The sequence below is a fragment of the Sceloporus undulatus genome, chromosome 2, assembly GCF_019175285.1.
Source record: "Sceloporus undulatus isolate JIND9_A2432 ecotype Alabama chromosome 2, SceUnd_v1.1, whole genome shotgun sequence".
NCBI classification, from domain to species: Eukaryota; Metazoa; Chordata; class Lepidosauria; order Squamata; family Phrynosomatidae; genus Sceloporus; species Sceloporus undulatus.
In genome coordinates, this window is record NC_056523.1 from 205776408 (window position 1) to 205790695 (window position 14288).

The following is a 14288-nucleotide window of genomic DNA, read 5'->3' on the forward strand; positions in this document are numbered from 1 at the left end:
ATTTTGGGAGCAGAGGGGTTGTTGATTGTTCTTAAATCTGTCACTGTGGGTTTAAAAAAAAATCCTGGCACTAAGGTCCTCAAGTAAGATGGAAGAATTCTAGCTGTTGCTCATCAATCCAGAAATAAGTGAATCTGCCAAAGTAAACATAGCTGTAATAAAAATATGATTCCAACAGCCCATGCATTTTAAAAATCTGCTTGTTTCTATTTATTTTTTTTTAACTCAGAAAGCATGGCAGATTAGAGAGGGTCACTATTCTGGATCTCAGCAGTGAGGCAGTCCTAATGTACAGATGTTGGAATGTTTGGACTGCTGTTTTCCATTGTACTCAATTGTTGTAAAGCTCTGTTTTGCAAGACTTCAACTAATACACTCCCTGAATGGGGGTGTGTGGTGCTTTTGCTTCTGTTGCTGCTACTTCTACTGTAGGAGTTGTGCCTCAAAGATATACAACTATTTATTTGTACAGCTGTCTTAATTTGATTAATATCTCTGAGGATGTTGTTGCTTGTTAGTTTTGGAAATGCGGGAATATCTCTGGATGACCTCCCATTGCATGCTTGTGGTTTTCCCAGTTCATATTTGACAGTTGCTTCAAAAAAATAATTAAGATTGTCAATTGCCCTTTAGAGCTGGATTTTTTAATGTAAAGTAAGAGTTGAAACTTGCTTTTTTGTCTCTATTCATTCAGTATCAGACCTCAGAGGTTCTGCCTGCGGGGGGAAATATAAATCACATTTAATGTTTCCTTCTTCAAAAATACATAAAGAAGAGTTGTATTAAATCCATTAGAGCAAAGCCCATTTTATCAAGCCCATTTGACATCACATTTCCAAGTTACTGTTTTTTGGATTTAGGTGGGACAAGCTGTCTACAAATAATTTCTAAACTGTTTTAGGGCTTAAACTAACTTTAAAAATAGAATGGGGAAATTGCTTAGAAAAAGTAGTGGAAGAAGCTGACAGAAAGTTCCTACACCTTGTCATTAAAAGGTATTATGCAGTTATTAGAAGAAATAATGGGAAAACATCGGAGGACTACAAACAAGATGTTACTGTAACACACACACAACAAAATTTTCATGAATGGGTTAGATTGAGTTGCACAATAAAACTTTGTCTGGAACTATCTTAGGATGAGGTTAAAGAAGTTCTTATTTTTTCTATATATTTAACATGGGATGCCGTTTTGCTCAGCCGGAAGATTTCTGACCCGAACATTTAACACCCCTCAGCTCTGAATGGGAATGGCTTGGGGCTGGGGAATGAAATGGAGCCATTTTGAGGACACTTCGGTGTGCGATAAAATCCATTTTTCTTGGTGACGTGTGGCCCCGAGTGGCCCCTTCCCATTCCCATAATGGGGGGGGGGAATGGGTGCGATAAGCTTCTAGGTGTTGTAAAATCTATGAATCAAAGAAGCCTTTTTATGTCCTAAATAGCAAAACAAACTCTCCACTTTGGAAACCTTCTCAGGTTCCATTGAGGGGCAATCAAGCTTTTGGTTTCCCATGGAACCTCTATGGTTTGGAATTGACATAAAGATATACATAGCACTCCAAAACCTAACCTTTTAGCTGTAGTCAGCCTCCCTGCTTGTCTGGTGACTGTTGCCCTCAGGCTCCAATCCGAGTTGCCATTTCTTTGTTCCCGTCTGCTTCCCTGAACCTGCATGCTCAAGCCTCATGGTTTAAGTCACCCCTGCTTTCCTGCTTTCCTGCTTTCCATGGACCATCTCTTTAGGATCAGTTGATACACTCCTTTATCCAGCCCTCAACCTCCATTATCCCCTTTCACTTTTCTACATCAGTTAGCTCTATATGCTGTATGAGACTGTGAGTTACTCTAGTAAGTGTGTTCTATATTTCTCCCAACAAAAGTTCATGTAGTTCGCCGTGTCTGGAGTCTCTATCAGTTATTACCAATATAGCTGTTGTTCAGTTGCTGAATCCACTCTCAAAGCCAAACAAAACATTCCCCTGATTAAAGGTAAATTTTCAATATCAGTGGAAGCTCTAGAAGCCTCATACATTTTGGGTAACATAACGTCCTATGGAATTCTAGGATATGCAGTTTAGAGAATGGTACTTAGAATTCTAGTGCCTCACCAGACTACAAGCCCCAGGATTCCATAGGAGGGAACCATGGCAGTTAAACTTGAATCATAGTACTATATTTGTATAGTCTGAAAGGGCCCTGAGATGATGAGATGACTAACAGTAAGTTGAACAAGATAGACATATGCAGTTTATATGGAAGGTGGTCTCATGTGATATTTTCTTACTCCTTACTATTACAAAGCAAAAGCTCCAGAGTGAATGATTCATATAAACGTTCTAATTTACGTGCTGCAGTAAAGAGCAATGTCTATAAGGATATAGATCGCCTAGTTTTACAGATCAATAGGACTGGGGAAAGATTTTTATTTGGAATAAATAAGTATAGGTAAGTAAGTGCATAAGTCAGATCCTTTTGCTGAGTCATCTCAAGAGACATTGTACAGGGTACAGTTTCAGGCTGTCAAATATTGCATTTTTAATATTGACAGTCTTACTTGATATGTTGTCTCCAAATATTGCCGCATCTGCATTCTCTGATCTTTAAAATGTATGAATCTCTACGGTTAAAATCTGAACAGAGTTTTAACAGTTTTGTCCTTCCTATTATGTATAGTTTAATTGAATAGAATGTGGCTTGAAGGAGTCGTGATTACTGAGAAGAGTATGTAATATATCACTTTTACTTAGATATTTTCCAGTAAAAATGTTAAATGTATTTGTTTTAACCTCTGCAGTTCGTACATGCCCCAAACTCTTTGCCCCTCAAAATGGGCAAATTAATTGCTCACTAAATGAGATCTCCTATAAGACCGTATGCTTCATGACCTGTGATGAGGGATATGAACTAGAAGGCAACACAAAACTCACCTGTCAAGGCAACTCACAGTGGGATGGAAAGGAACCAAAGTGTGTGGGTATGTTTTTGTTATATTACCGCCCAGTGGCATTCATTGTTGTGGTTGTTGATGATGATGATATGGGAAGGAGGAGGAGGAGGAGATTTTTACTCTGTACAGTGGACCCTTGTTATCCGCTGGGGTTTGCTTCCAAGATCCCCCGTGAATAACAAAATCCGTGAATGCTCAAGTCCCATTAAATATAATGTCATAGCAAAATAGTATCCCTTATTAAAAATGGAAAATCAAGGTTTGATATTTGAAATTTATACTTTTTTGGAACATTTTCAAACCATGGATGCTTGAATCCATGTATTTAAAAAACGGTGTATAAGAAGGGCCAACTATATTTTAGATTATATACTCTCACAAGACAGCTTACATATACAACTCATCAAAATTTATTGCAAAATTTATCACAAAATTACAACTCATCAGCTGCAACCAATATGTCCTATGTATATTTTAAGTTAATTGCCTTTGTTTTAATAACGATTAGTCACAGTTTCTCTGCCTCTTGTCATTCAACTTCATGAACTTCTGTTTCCCCCTCAAAAGCATTTTTACCTAAGTAATAGGCTTGTGGGTATTCATTAGAATATGGAAACAAACATCCAGATGGTTCTTCTCTTCCAGAACTGCAGACAGAAACATGAAAAACATATGGTTATTTATGTTACAAAAGCATGGATATTGTACCAAGTTAAATAAGTCCTTCAAAAGTAAAATAAAGTTTATGTACATTTTTGGTAACAAGGTCACAATATTCCAAGGAAATGTATCATCGGGGAATTGGTGAAAAATGATATTGCAATATATTAAGCCCATTTGTCTAAATTATACTGAATATTAGCTTTAAACGCATATAGTGTGCTTTCATTACATCCTTTGTAATAAACTGGGCACCATGAATGCAAACTGTGCATAAATGTGAGGTTCTGAACTATGGAATATCCTTCTTTCCTACTGTTGCTTTTGGCAGCCATCAAATATTGCAGGGTGTCAGATTTATCTGCAGAAAATACTAGGTCTTGTGCAGCTGTAGTCAGCCACTTAATCACACTTGCAAATGCTTTATTTGTTTAGCTAAAGAAGTTGTGTCAAAAATATCAGTTTTTGCAGAAGTTCAGGCCATATTTCCAGAAATGACCCGTCTGCATTTCAAACTGATGACAACATACAAGACAAATAGTTCAAATTTCACCACATGTACATTCCTTCTTCAGACACAGAGAGAAAGATATATAAGGAGGAAGGAGGAATGAGGTTGTAGTTCACCATTCCCCTCTTCACTAGGGTGGACAGGGAAGAACAGGGAAGGAAGAATAGTCTTGAGCCCAGCTCTAGTTGTGGATTTAGCACTTCTTGCCTAGTGCCATATTCACTCAAGAAGGAGCAAGTGCTGTGCTGAAAACCAATAGGACTACTGTCCCAGCATGTCACCTTTTCGCCCTCTCCTATATTGCTGTGGGTAGAAGAATTAAGACTGTATGTGGCAAATTTAAAGAACCATTTCGGTCAGTCCCAAGATAGATGGTTACAGCAGATTTTTAAGACAATTGAAAATAACTTTGTTCACTATTCTCATTGTGGTGGAGGTGAGCTTAAAAAGTTTCTGGCAACATCCTACATTCTTCTGCTGGCTTTTAGCAATCCTTCCCTCCAACCTGATTTAATGGCTTTCCTATGTGCCTCCTTCCTTTAGAACTGCGTTGTCCTGCCTTCCAGAAACCAAAGCATGTAACTGTTCATCCACATATCTGTGGACTTGAGCCATCCAAGTATGGAACTGTGTGCAGGTTCACTTGTCCCAATGGATTCCTTTTGTCTGGAGTTAGAGAAGAAATGAGATGTTTAAGCACTGGGAAATGGAGTGAAAATGTGCAAAAGGCTTTCTGTAAAGGTATGGATTCGGTGATTGTATCCTTTTGTTAAAAAGAAAGAGAAAAGTTGGAGAAGGAGACTAGTGAGGAAACTGTATGTTTGATATTAGAGTAGCCAAGATTGAGGTACCTATACAAAAGTGTTAAATAATTTGTGCTGAATGAACAGTATTGGCTTGGTGCAGACATAACCATTTCCAGTCTAATTCAGTGGCTAAAAGATCAGGAATATCCCAAAGGCTGGTGGGCTCTCCTTCTACCTCCTGGACTTACTCCTTTCTTCTTGCCTTTTCAACATTACCCATGATGAATCATGACATTTGCAGCAGAATCAACCCTAGTCATGGCTAGCTTTTTAGTTAGTTTAAATAGAGGTTTGAAGTTCTGTTGCACAAGATCAGAGTTAAGAATGTGGAAACCCATTGATTACAACAAGCGTGTGCCATTCTATGTTGACTTTAGTCCTGTAGACTTTCAGAGAATTTTCATAAGTGTATCTTCCATTGGCATGAACAATTCTTGGGATAAAGAACTATGATTATTAAATGTACCACAACAGTGTCATTTAACAATGCAGGGCCAAAAATCAAAAGTAGACAGAAAGGGTTTGGAGTTTTATTTCAGTATGCCATTTAATTTTTAATATTGCTTCCTGGAAACATCTAGATCTAACCTTCTTGGCATACACACAACCTATTCAATCCAAGACAATTATTACTATGTTCATGTTTTTTACAGTAAATAAATGAATGAAAACAAGCCTTTTAGCCCATGAACTGAGTGATATGCTTAAATAAATATGTGAAGATCAGATTAGTATCCTTATCACAATCATTATCACTACCATAACAGCCACCTATTAATTCCCCATTGTCCCTTTTGGATGCTAGAGTGACATTAGAGGCCATATCTGACAAAATTCCACTGTAAGGAATTATATAGTACCATGGATAAAAATAGTGTGGCCCTGTAAATGGGATTGAACTGCAACTCCCAACATTCCTCACTACTGGTTTTACAATAACATTTGGATGGTATTACTGGGTGCCATCAATCATTTCCAACTTATTGCAGCCCTAAGGTGACCATATCATAAGGTTGTGTTGGAAAGAGTTGTTCACAGGAGGTTTATCATGGCCTTCCTCTAACGCTGAGGGGGTGTAATTCACACAGAAGGTTTCCATGACTGAGCAGAATTTGAATCCTGGTCTCTCAGAGTTCACTCAAACCATTACTCCATTCTGGCTCTAAGAAATATTGGGAGGGTTGCACAATTCTCACCCTTGCTCTAGATTTATGAGTCTTGATCTCTTTTATCTACACACTTTCTTGTTATCAATGGTACACAGTTCTTCCTGTCCTCTATGTGCAGTTATGCTCTTCTAGAAGCTTACTAGTGAAACACATTTTTATTATGCAAAAAGTCCCACATTCAGTACCTGGCATCTCCATTTTGGGGGAAAGGAGTAAGATAGCTGAGAAGAGTTTGTTCTGGAGATCTTTAAGAGTTATTATTGATCATAATCTGCAGTAGGGGGTTAACAGATTACTGATGCAGCTCAGTATATTGCAGTTTTATATTTCATCCTAGCCTGTCCCTTTTTCAACTTCATGTCTACACCATCTATCATTTCCTGACATTCTTACTTTTCAGTCTGCTTTCTGTTGAACATCAGGTTATTTTTAGGTCTTCAAGGCAAGAACTATTTCAGAGCTGAATGATGTTGCTTTTGTATGATGAAAACATAAGAGTATTAATCAAAGAATACTGTTATAATAAAGTAATCATAATGTGATGTTTGGACAGGCTTCATGCCAAGGAAATAAAATAGTCTTACTTGTGAAACTACAAATGTCCTAATTATATAAGACAATATACTGCTGAACATAAACATATCTGATCCTTTTATTTATGTAAAAAATTCATTTAAAGAATAAAAGATACCAGTAACACATATTATTTCTTAATATTATTCATGTTTTACCACAACACATATTGTTTCTTAATATTATGTGTGTTTTAAAACTAAGGACCAGCAGCTAGCTGCCGCTGATCAAAATCTGCTCCTGTGCTCACTGAAGTGATCTCATGCCTAGGAAATTTAAGATTTCGGTCATTTTTTGTATAGTCGGCTCTTTGTATCTGCAGGTGTTCCATTCTAGACCTACGCACCAAGTAGATAGCAAAATATGTGTGATCTAAAGTCCTGTTGTTCCCAGTGGTGTGCAGTATGCACACAACCATGTCAGCTCAGCCACATGGATGCACCACCAATGGGAGCAACAAGGTGCAGCCATCCATGGATACTCCAGTCTACAGATGGCTAGCCCACAAAATGGGAGAGCCGACTGTTCTTTCTTTGAGTTTTTGTTTATTTATGTCAACATGGTAATCCATAAGCATGTTTTATAAAAGAGAGATAGGATTAACACTCAGCTTTTGAAAAGAGACAAAACCTATTGGTATCAGCTGTGTATGTCCATACTGAGAAAATGTGCACAATTTTTGTGCTATTTCATTAAAATAAACAGTATGGATAAGAATGACAGCAACCTTTATTTAGGTTAGAGATAGTAACCTCTATGTGGGTTATCGATAATTTACAAATCAAGACATAAAAACATGTTTCTGTACAAGAAGAAAGAAAAATTTCCATTCAAAATGTTGTTGCTGCGTGCCTTCAAATCATTTCTGACATATGACAATCCTAAAACAATTCTATGACAGGATTTTCTTTGCAAGATTTTTTCAGAGGAAAGGGTAACCTTTGCCTCCCACTGAGGTTAAGAGACTATTGATACACCAATATTTTCAGTAAGCCCACAGTGAAAATTGTCTTCTTATATCTTCTTGGCACAGACATTGAACCACCAAATATTAGCTGCCCTGACAACATTGAAACTTCTACACTTGAATACCAGAACTCTGCAAATATTAGCTGGGAGCTTCCAGAAGCAAAAGATAACTCTAGAGACGAGGTGAGAGAGAAAAACAGGGGTGTTTTACTTTGTTCACTCTTTTTAGGGTTTATTTATATATTATGAATTACTGAAATAACAGGTAAGGGTTTGTATTTTCAATAATAATAATATAAGTACAAAATGTGGTGGTGGTGATGATGGTGGTGAAGAATATATGCCTATGGAGGGAAAAGAGTACTCCTATCTTCCCTTCTCATTCTCAAATAAAGTGTTGGCAGAAATTTGGATGTGGAACACTAGCAAAGAAGAAAGGGTTAAGATGCTCCTCTTTATGGTGCCAACCTTCCATTGGAGATTGTAGCCCAGATGGATGCTTTAAGTATTTTTTTCAGAAGCTAAATGTATATTTAATGTGTGTTCTGACTGTAAGTACCCAGTACTTTAAAGGGTAGAATACCAGTGTTTTCAGACAAATAAAAACTGAAGTGAATACTGGAACTGAAATACTCAAAACTAAACTGATTGTGAAGAGGAATCCTATATTTATGAGTTGCTGCTGTTGTGTGCCTTAAAAATGTTTCTGACTTATGGTGACCATAAGGCAAACCTGTCATAGGGTTCAGTTTTTTCTTGGCAAGATTTGGTTTCTGGAGGATTGCCTTGGCCTCCCTCTGAGTTTGAGAGAATATGAGTTGCTTAAGATTACCCCATGGATTTCAGTGGCCAAGTGGAGATTTGAACCCTGGTCTCCAGAATCCCAGTCCAAGGCTTAAACTACTACATCATGCTCGCTTTCCTATTATGAGTTGAATAGTGTACTAATAAAATATAGATGTAACTTTAAATGCTAACGGACAGATGTATTCACTTCAGTATATACATCCATTCATACAGTTGTATTCATATAGATATATTTATATAAACAATGTTTCTTTGTTATTAGAACAGTGAATGTTGATTCAGCCAAGTAGTCTGAATAGTTCGATGTGCTAGGCAGCTTCTAGATCCTTCATATGAACCTTAGCTCTGAAAATTGTTACTGAGAACTGTTTTCTATCATGAAATATAAGTTGTGACTGAAAAGTAAATGCTTAGTGTTTCTAAAAATGTTGTTCCTCTACCAGGTGTCAATTCAGGTAACTCCAGCATTTGTACCCCCTTACCTATTCCCAATTGGAGAAGTTGATATCACATATACAGCAACTGATGGATCTGGAAATCAAGCAAGCTGTACTTTCAGCATCAAAATTATTGGTAAGTGCTGCAAAGAAATTGTACGCATCCATCCAAAAAACGTCAACAACTTAATTTAATGATTAACTGACAACATAAACTGAAAAGAATTTCTTAAAAGATTTCTGTAAATTGTTCAGATTTATGCTTTGATCTGTCCTCAAGAGAAGACATTTCTACAGTCATGGAGTGGCATGTATTTTTGCAGTGATGTCATATTATTATGGGGGGGGGGGTTTCCTATATGTATCCCACCTTTTTACCCAGTTTGGGACTCAAGCAGCTTATGGCTAATAATAATAATAATAATAATAATAATAATAATATAGTTTATTTATATTTTCCCGCCTCTCCCTGATGGATCGAGGCGGGATTACAGCTCGCTAAAATTCACATAAAAACACATCAATAAAATATTAATTCTAGCTCAGTTATCATGAAATATCTCTTATATAAGGTCAGGTGGATAAACTTACCAGAAGAGAACCGTCTTAAGTGCCCTCTTAAATTCCTCCAAGGAGGCTTTTAATGTATGTACAGCCCTGTGCAAATCTACAGCACTATATTAATAATAATAATAATAATAATAATAATAATAATAAAGTATAGTTCTGTTGCTGCCTTAATTCAATTCTAACTTGATTGCTGCTTGCTGTTTATTACTTCATGCAAGTTGTTCTTGTTGTTCTGTGAGTACAAGAGTGGTAGAGTAGTTCTAGCCACTGTATATTGTGATTGATGATGGATTTCCATATTGTCTCCTTCTATAGAAAAGAATAATGACTGTTGTGTTTATTTTACCTTTTCAGCAACATTTTTATTTACTGCTCTTATTCACTGAAATTACCATTCTGTCTCTTAAACCTCCCACCTTCTTAAACTCAAAGCCTTTCTGCCTTTTACTCAAGTTAACAATATAGAGTGGAAAATACGGCTTGGAAACTGAGCCATTCTAACCCATTTCCCCCTATTTGGATGGGGCTAGTTTTTGATAGACCACCTTTCCCTGGGTAAAACTTGGGGCAGCATACCAATATCCTGTGGGACTCTCATTTATAGCTAACTATGTGAGACCTGTCTCTTAAGCAAAAATGTTTAAAAGGCAATAGCAAGTCCCACTCCTGTGTGAGCATGGTTTCCTTAAACATCCAGATAAAACTGCTTGCCTGAAATTGGCCTGCTTTTTACAGTGAGTCGCAGCTGTTATGTTTCTATTTAATGTTTATTGTTATAGCTCTAGTCCTTGTACTGATATGATTTCCCCCCTATGTCTGCCTATGGTTCAAAAAGGAAAGAAAATCCCAAAATAGAAAAAGACTTCAGTTTAAGGCAAAAAAGAGGGAAATGTGGATCACCAGGGAAATGTGGATCACAGTTTACAACCCCCAAATGCTAATACAAAACATGGGCACAATGATGGATCCTCTTTGTATTTTAACTTCTGTGCATGTAAACCCAAGAGGTATTCCAGTGCGATTCCCTGAATGTGACAAAACAAAAACCAACCACCCTCAAAGAGTAAGGAAATCGATATTACATCACAGCTCCCTTGACTTCTTTCTTTATTTTTTAAAAATTTTAAATATTTTATTGATATTTAGCAATAGTACAATCTCAGTATTACAATAATTCACTCTGTTGTTACAAACAACTCACTCCCTCTCCTAGTGCATAGTACATAATAGAAATACTGTACCACTTTGTCAAAACTTGTACATCTGCAATTTCCATTCTGCTTCTTTATATCTTAGTCATTGGATCTAATTACTGATCCAAAATTTAACTTGGTCATTTGATGGTTTAAGTTCACCATTATCTTGACGTGTAAAAGAAAGAAATGGCTTCTGTACTCTGATAAGTCTATAGTCCCTACCCTGGCTAGCCAATTTTTAATTGACAAGCTCTATAGTTTCTTCCAGTCTTGCTGCACATAACATAAGTGATATGAGGTTTTTATGTGATAAATCCTTATTTTCCCTTTCAGATAGAGGTATCATTAATAATGCTCCTCTAAAATACTCCCCACACATACTATTTGACTTATTCATGAAAGAATCCCATCCCAGAATCGTTGCGCACACACCTCTCGACTAATTCTAAATATAAGCAATCATATTCACACTCCTTTCTCCCCAAGTAAAGGCAAGATATGTATCCCTATCTCAGACACAACAACTTTACAACCTGATGTTTTTTTTAAAAAAAAAAACCACTGTTGTTTCAGAACTGGATAGAACTGGAAGAAGTAATTATTTACTTCTTTACTGAGAGGAAGTTTAGATGAAATGGAAAACTTGAAAGAACAAACAGTAGGGGGAAATCTTTCCATTTAAGGATGAAATCGTTAATTGATAAGCACAACTGCATCTGATACTGAAAGCAATATTTAATAACAAAACTAGTGGCACTTAATAGTTATATGCTTCCATAAATGTGTCTCTTTTTAAAGTTATCCAAGTCAGTGACCACTGCCACATTTTTGTATCAGTGAGTTCCATAGTTTAACTGTGCACTGGGTGAAGTACTTCCTTTTATTTGTCCTAAGTCTCCCACTCTTCTACTTCATTTCATGATCCCAGATTCTAGTATTACCTATATACTTGTGTATAAGTCGAGAAATTTAGGACAAAAAAATGACCTGAAAAACCTGGGTTGACTTATACACAGGTCAATACGGTACTTGATCTAAGCCTCTCCCCACCTGGGCTGCCTCTGCAAGGGGCAGCCCAACTAGGGAGAGGCTAGGAAGGGTAATCAATCACCCTGCAGCCTGTCAGCTGGGCTGCTTCCTGAAGTCTGACCCTCAGTTTATCCATGGGTCATACCAATACCCATAATTTTGGCCCCAAAAGTTGACCTCGGCTTATACACGAAGTCGACATAGTCTGGTATATATGGTATGAGAAAGCTAGAAAATGTCTGTCTGCTTTCTCCACACCATCTATAACTTTATGTACCTTTTTCATATCTACTCATACTCAACCTTTTTTCTAAGCCAAAAAAGCCCCTAATAGTATACCTTTAATCCACTCCTCTCCCATTCTTCAGTCCTGTTTGGCATGATGTAAAAGATGGTTATGACTCAGCTCAAAGGATTTTGTGGTGTAGACCATGTAGAGTTGCAGTGAGACACAGGTGAAGATGTAGTTTCATGGCTACATTGAACCCAAATTGATTTATATGGGAAAGATTCAGGCAGCATTCCAGCAGCTTATGTTTCTGCTGAGAATGTCCTCTATTCCATGCTGTTAAAGCACTCTTATGATTCTTATCAGGTGAATGGTCTTATTAAATGCACATGTCTTGAATTAAAAGCTTGCATTAGTGAACTTGTCCCCTCCATTAACTTGAGGAATAACTTGCCAATGCACATACACTTAGAATCTCCAGCTGTGGCCTGCACAGTGTCTGGTGGTTGAAAGCTAGCAGGGGGCAGATAAATGTCTGCTTTAGTGGAAGTTGTACTGCCAGCCCTGTAGTCTTAAACATGATATATGGGTATCTATGTGAAGTATTTTTACTGCCTTCGTAAACATAATGTTTAAATATCTGCTGCCTTTATTGGCATGAAGTTGTATGTATTTCCTGTCCCAATGATTTAAAAGTTCACAGGGAATAGTTATTTTAGGATTGTGTGGCATCTCTGAGTTTCACTTGATGTTCTTGTTTACATTTTTCTGCTGCCTTAAAATCAGTTTCTTTTGGTGCATTCAAATTGTTTAGACACTGAACCTCCAGTGATTGATAAATGCAGATCACCACCACCAGTTCAAGTAGCTGAGAAGGAGTACAGAGTAATTTGGGATGAGCCACAATTTTCAGATAACTCAGGTGAGTGATTGTGACATTAAAAAGAAGAAGAAGACAAACCATTCAAAAAGGAAGAAAAAGATGCTCCAAGAAATCATTTGGAACATTAATTTGAATTACAGTTTGATGAGTTTTGGGACTGAAATTAAAACACATCTATTAAAATACATTCAGAAAAGTAGTAAGCATTAAGATAGCATTAAGAAATGTAAGATCTTAGGATAATCATTTTTTGTAACAATGAGAAATAATCAGTACCATTTTGTTTTCATTCTTATATTTGCTGGCAGCCACAGAACAGGAAATTGGGGATAGTATTAGCTGAGTTATGGTATACTAGCATATAGTAATAAAATATTTTTAAAAGAACAGTATTTTCTATTATTTTACAGACAGTGATGATTTCAGTTCATATTACTTAACATATTTTTCAGTCAAATAGTAAAAATGCAGTTATTATCTTCAAATACTTTTTTATGATGCTATGGATTCACATGGATGGTGGTAATAGTGAAGATGATTAGATACATTTGTTCTACTCATATATCGCATAAAGGTGGAAATATGCCCATAACCATGGACTGGTAAAATAGCACAAGTAATTTCATCCATCCACTGCTCAAGCCTGGAAGCAAAGTATCTTCCCTCACATCATGCCACATGGTACACCCCCCCCCCCCCCCCGTGTTGAGCTGACACCCCTCCAAGTCACACACCTTATAAGGAGGCAGAAGATGCATTTTGTTGTGATAGAAGTGATTGTAGTAACATAATACTATCTGTCCCTCATCACATTATTAACTTTCTCGGCTACTTTTTCAATAGAGATCCACCAAGTGAGTCAGTCTCTGGCAGGGTTCACTTGGCTCTTCTTCCTGCATGATAGGTTTTATAGTGAAAACTTCAATGATTAAGCTTCCACTTTCATTCAGGGAGATCTCCAGGCTCCCTCATTGATGCAAGGGTGCAATCCTTGATTGGATTAGACTTCATAAGCAAGGTGTGCACAGTGGCCTCACAACAATAATGCATAGCCATCAATTTAATCTGACCACCTCTTTTAGAAAGGTGTTACTCTCAAGATGACCCGTCAGAGTTCAGAGGTAATTCAAATGCATAGAAACACTATAATTAAATGCCTTTAAAAAGTATCCAACAATTCCTCTTCTTCTAAGGAAAAAAGGAGGGATTTTATTTTTCAAGAAAAGTACTCAGTTTGTTTACTCACAGTCTTTCCTGTTGCTTTCTTTCTGTGTTTTGGAAAGAAAATAAATATTCATATAAACTGCTTTTGTGACTTTCAAGTGTGTCACCTGTCCTTGAAAAGGAGGTGGACACTACAGTACTGCCTATATCCCCACCACCCTTCCCTCTAAAGAGAAAGGAGGTAGTGGCACTGGTGCCCCTTGCTCTCCCCAAAGAGAGATGGATAGGATGGTGGTGCAAAGATGGAGAAGTAGTAACAATGTCCACTGAAAGTGA

At 37.1% G+C, this 14288-nt stretch overlaps 1 protein-coding gene across 2 annotated transcripts in view; it reads left to right on the forward strand.

Annotated features, from left to right (window-relative positions):
* SVEP1 (sushi, von Willebrand factor type A, EGF and pentraxin domain containing 1) overlaps nt 1-14288 on the forward strand; it is a 153463-nt gene that overhangs the window by 51735 nt on the left and 87440 nt on the right. For both annotated transcript variants that reach the window (XM_042451284.1, XM_042451285.1), the window contains 5 exons: nt 2797-2976; nt 4664-4861; nt 7702-7820; nt 8888-9017; nt 12720-12827. In XM_042451284.1, coding sequence (XP_042307218.1) covers nt 2797-2976; nt 4664-4861; nt 7702-7820; nt 8888-9017; nt 12720-12827 — 735 coding nt within the window. The remainder of the gene's footprint in view (nt 1-2796; nt 2977-4663; nt 4862-7701; nt 7821-8887; nt 9018-12719; nt 12828-14288) is intronic.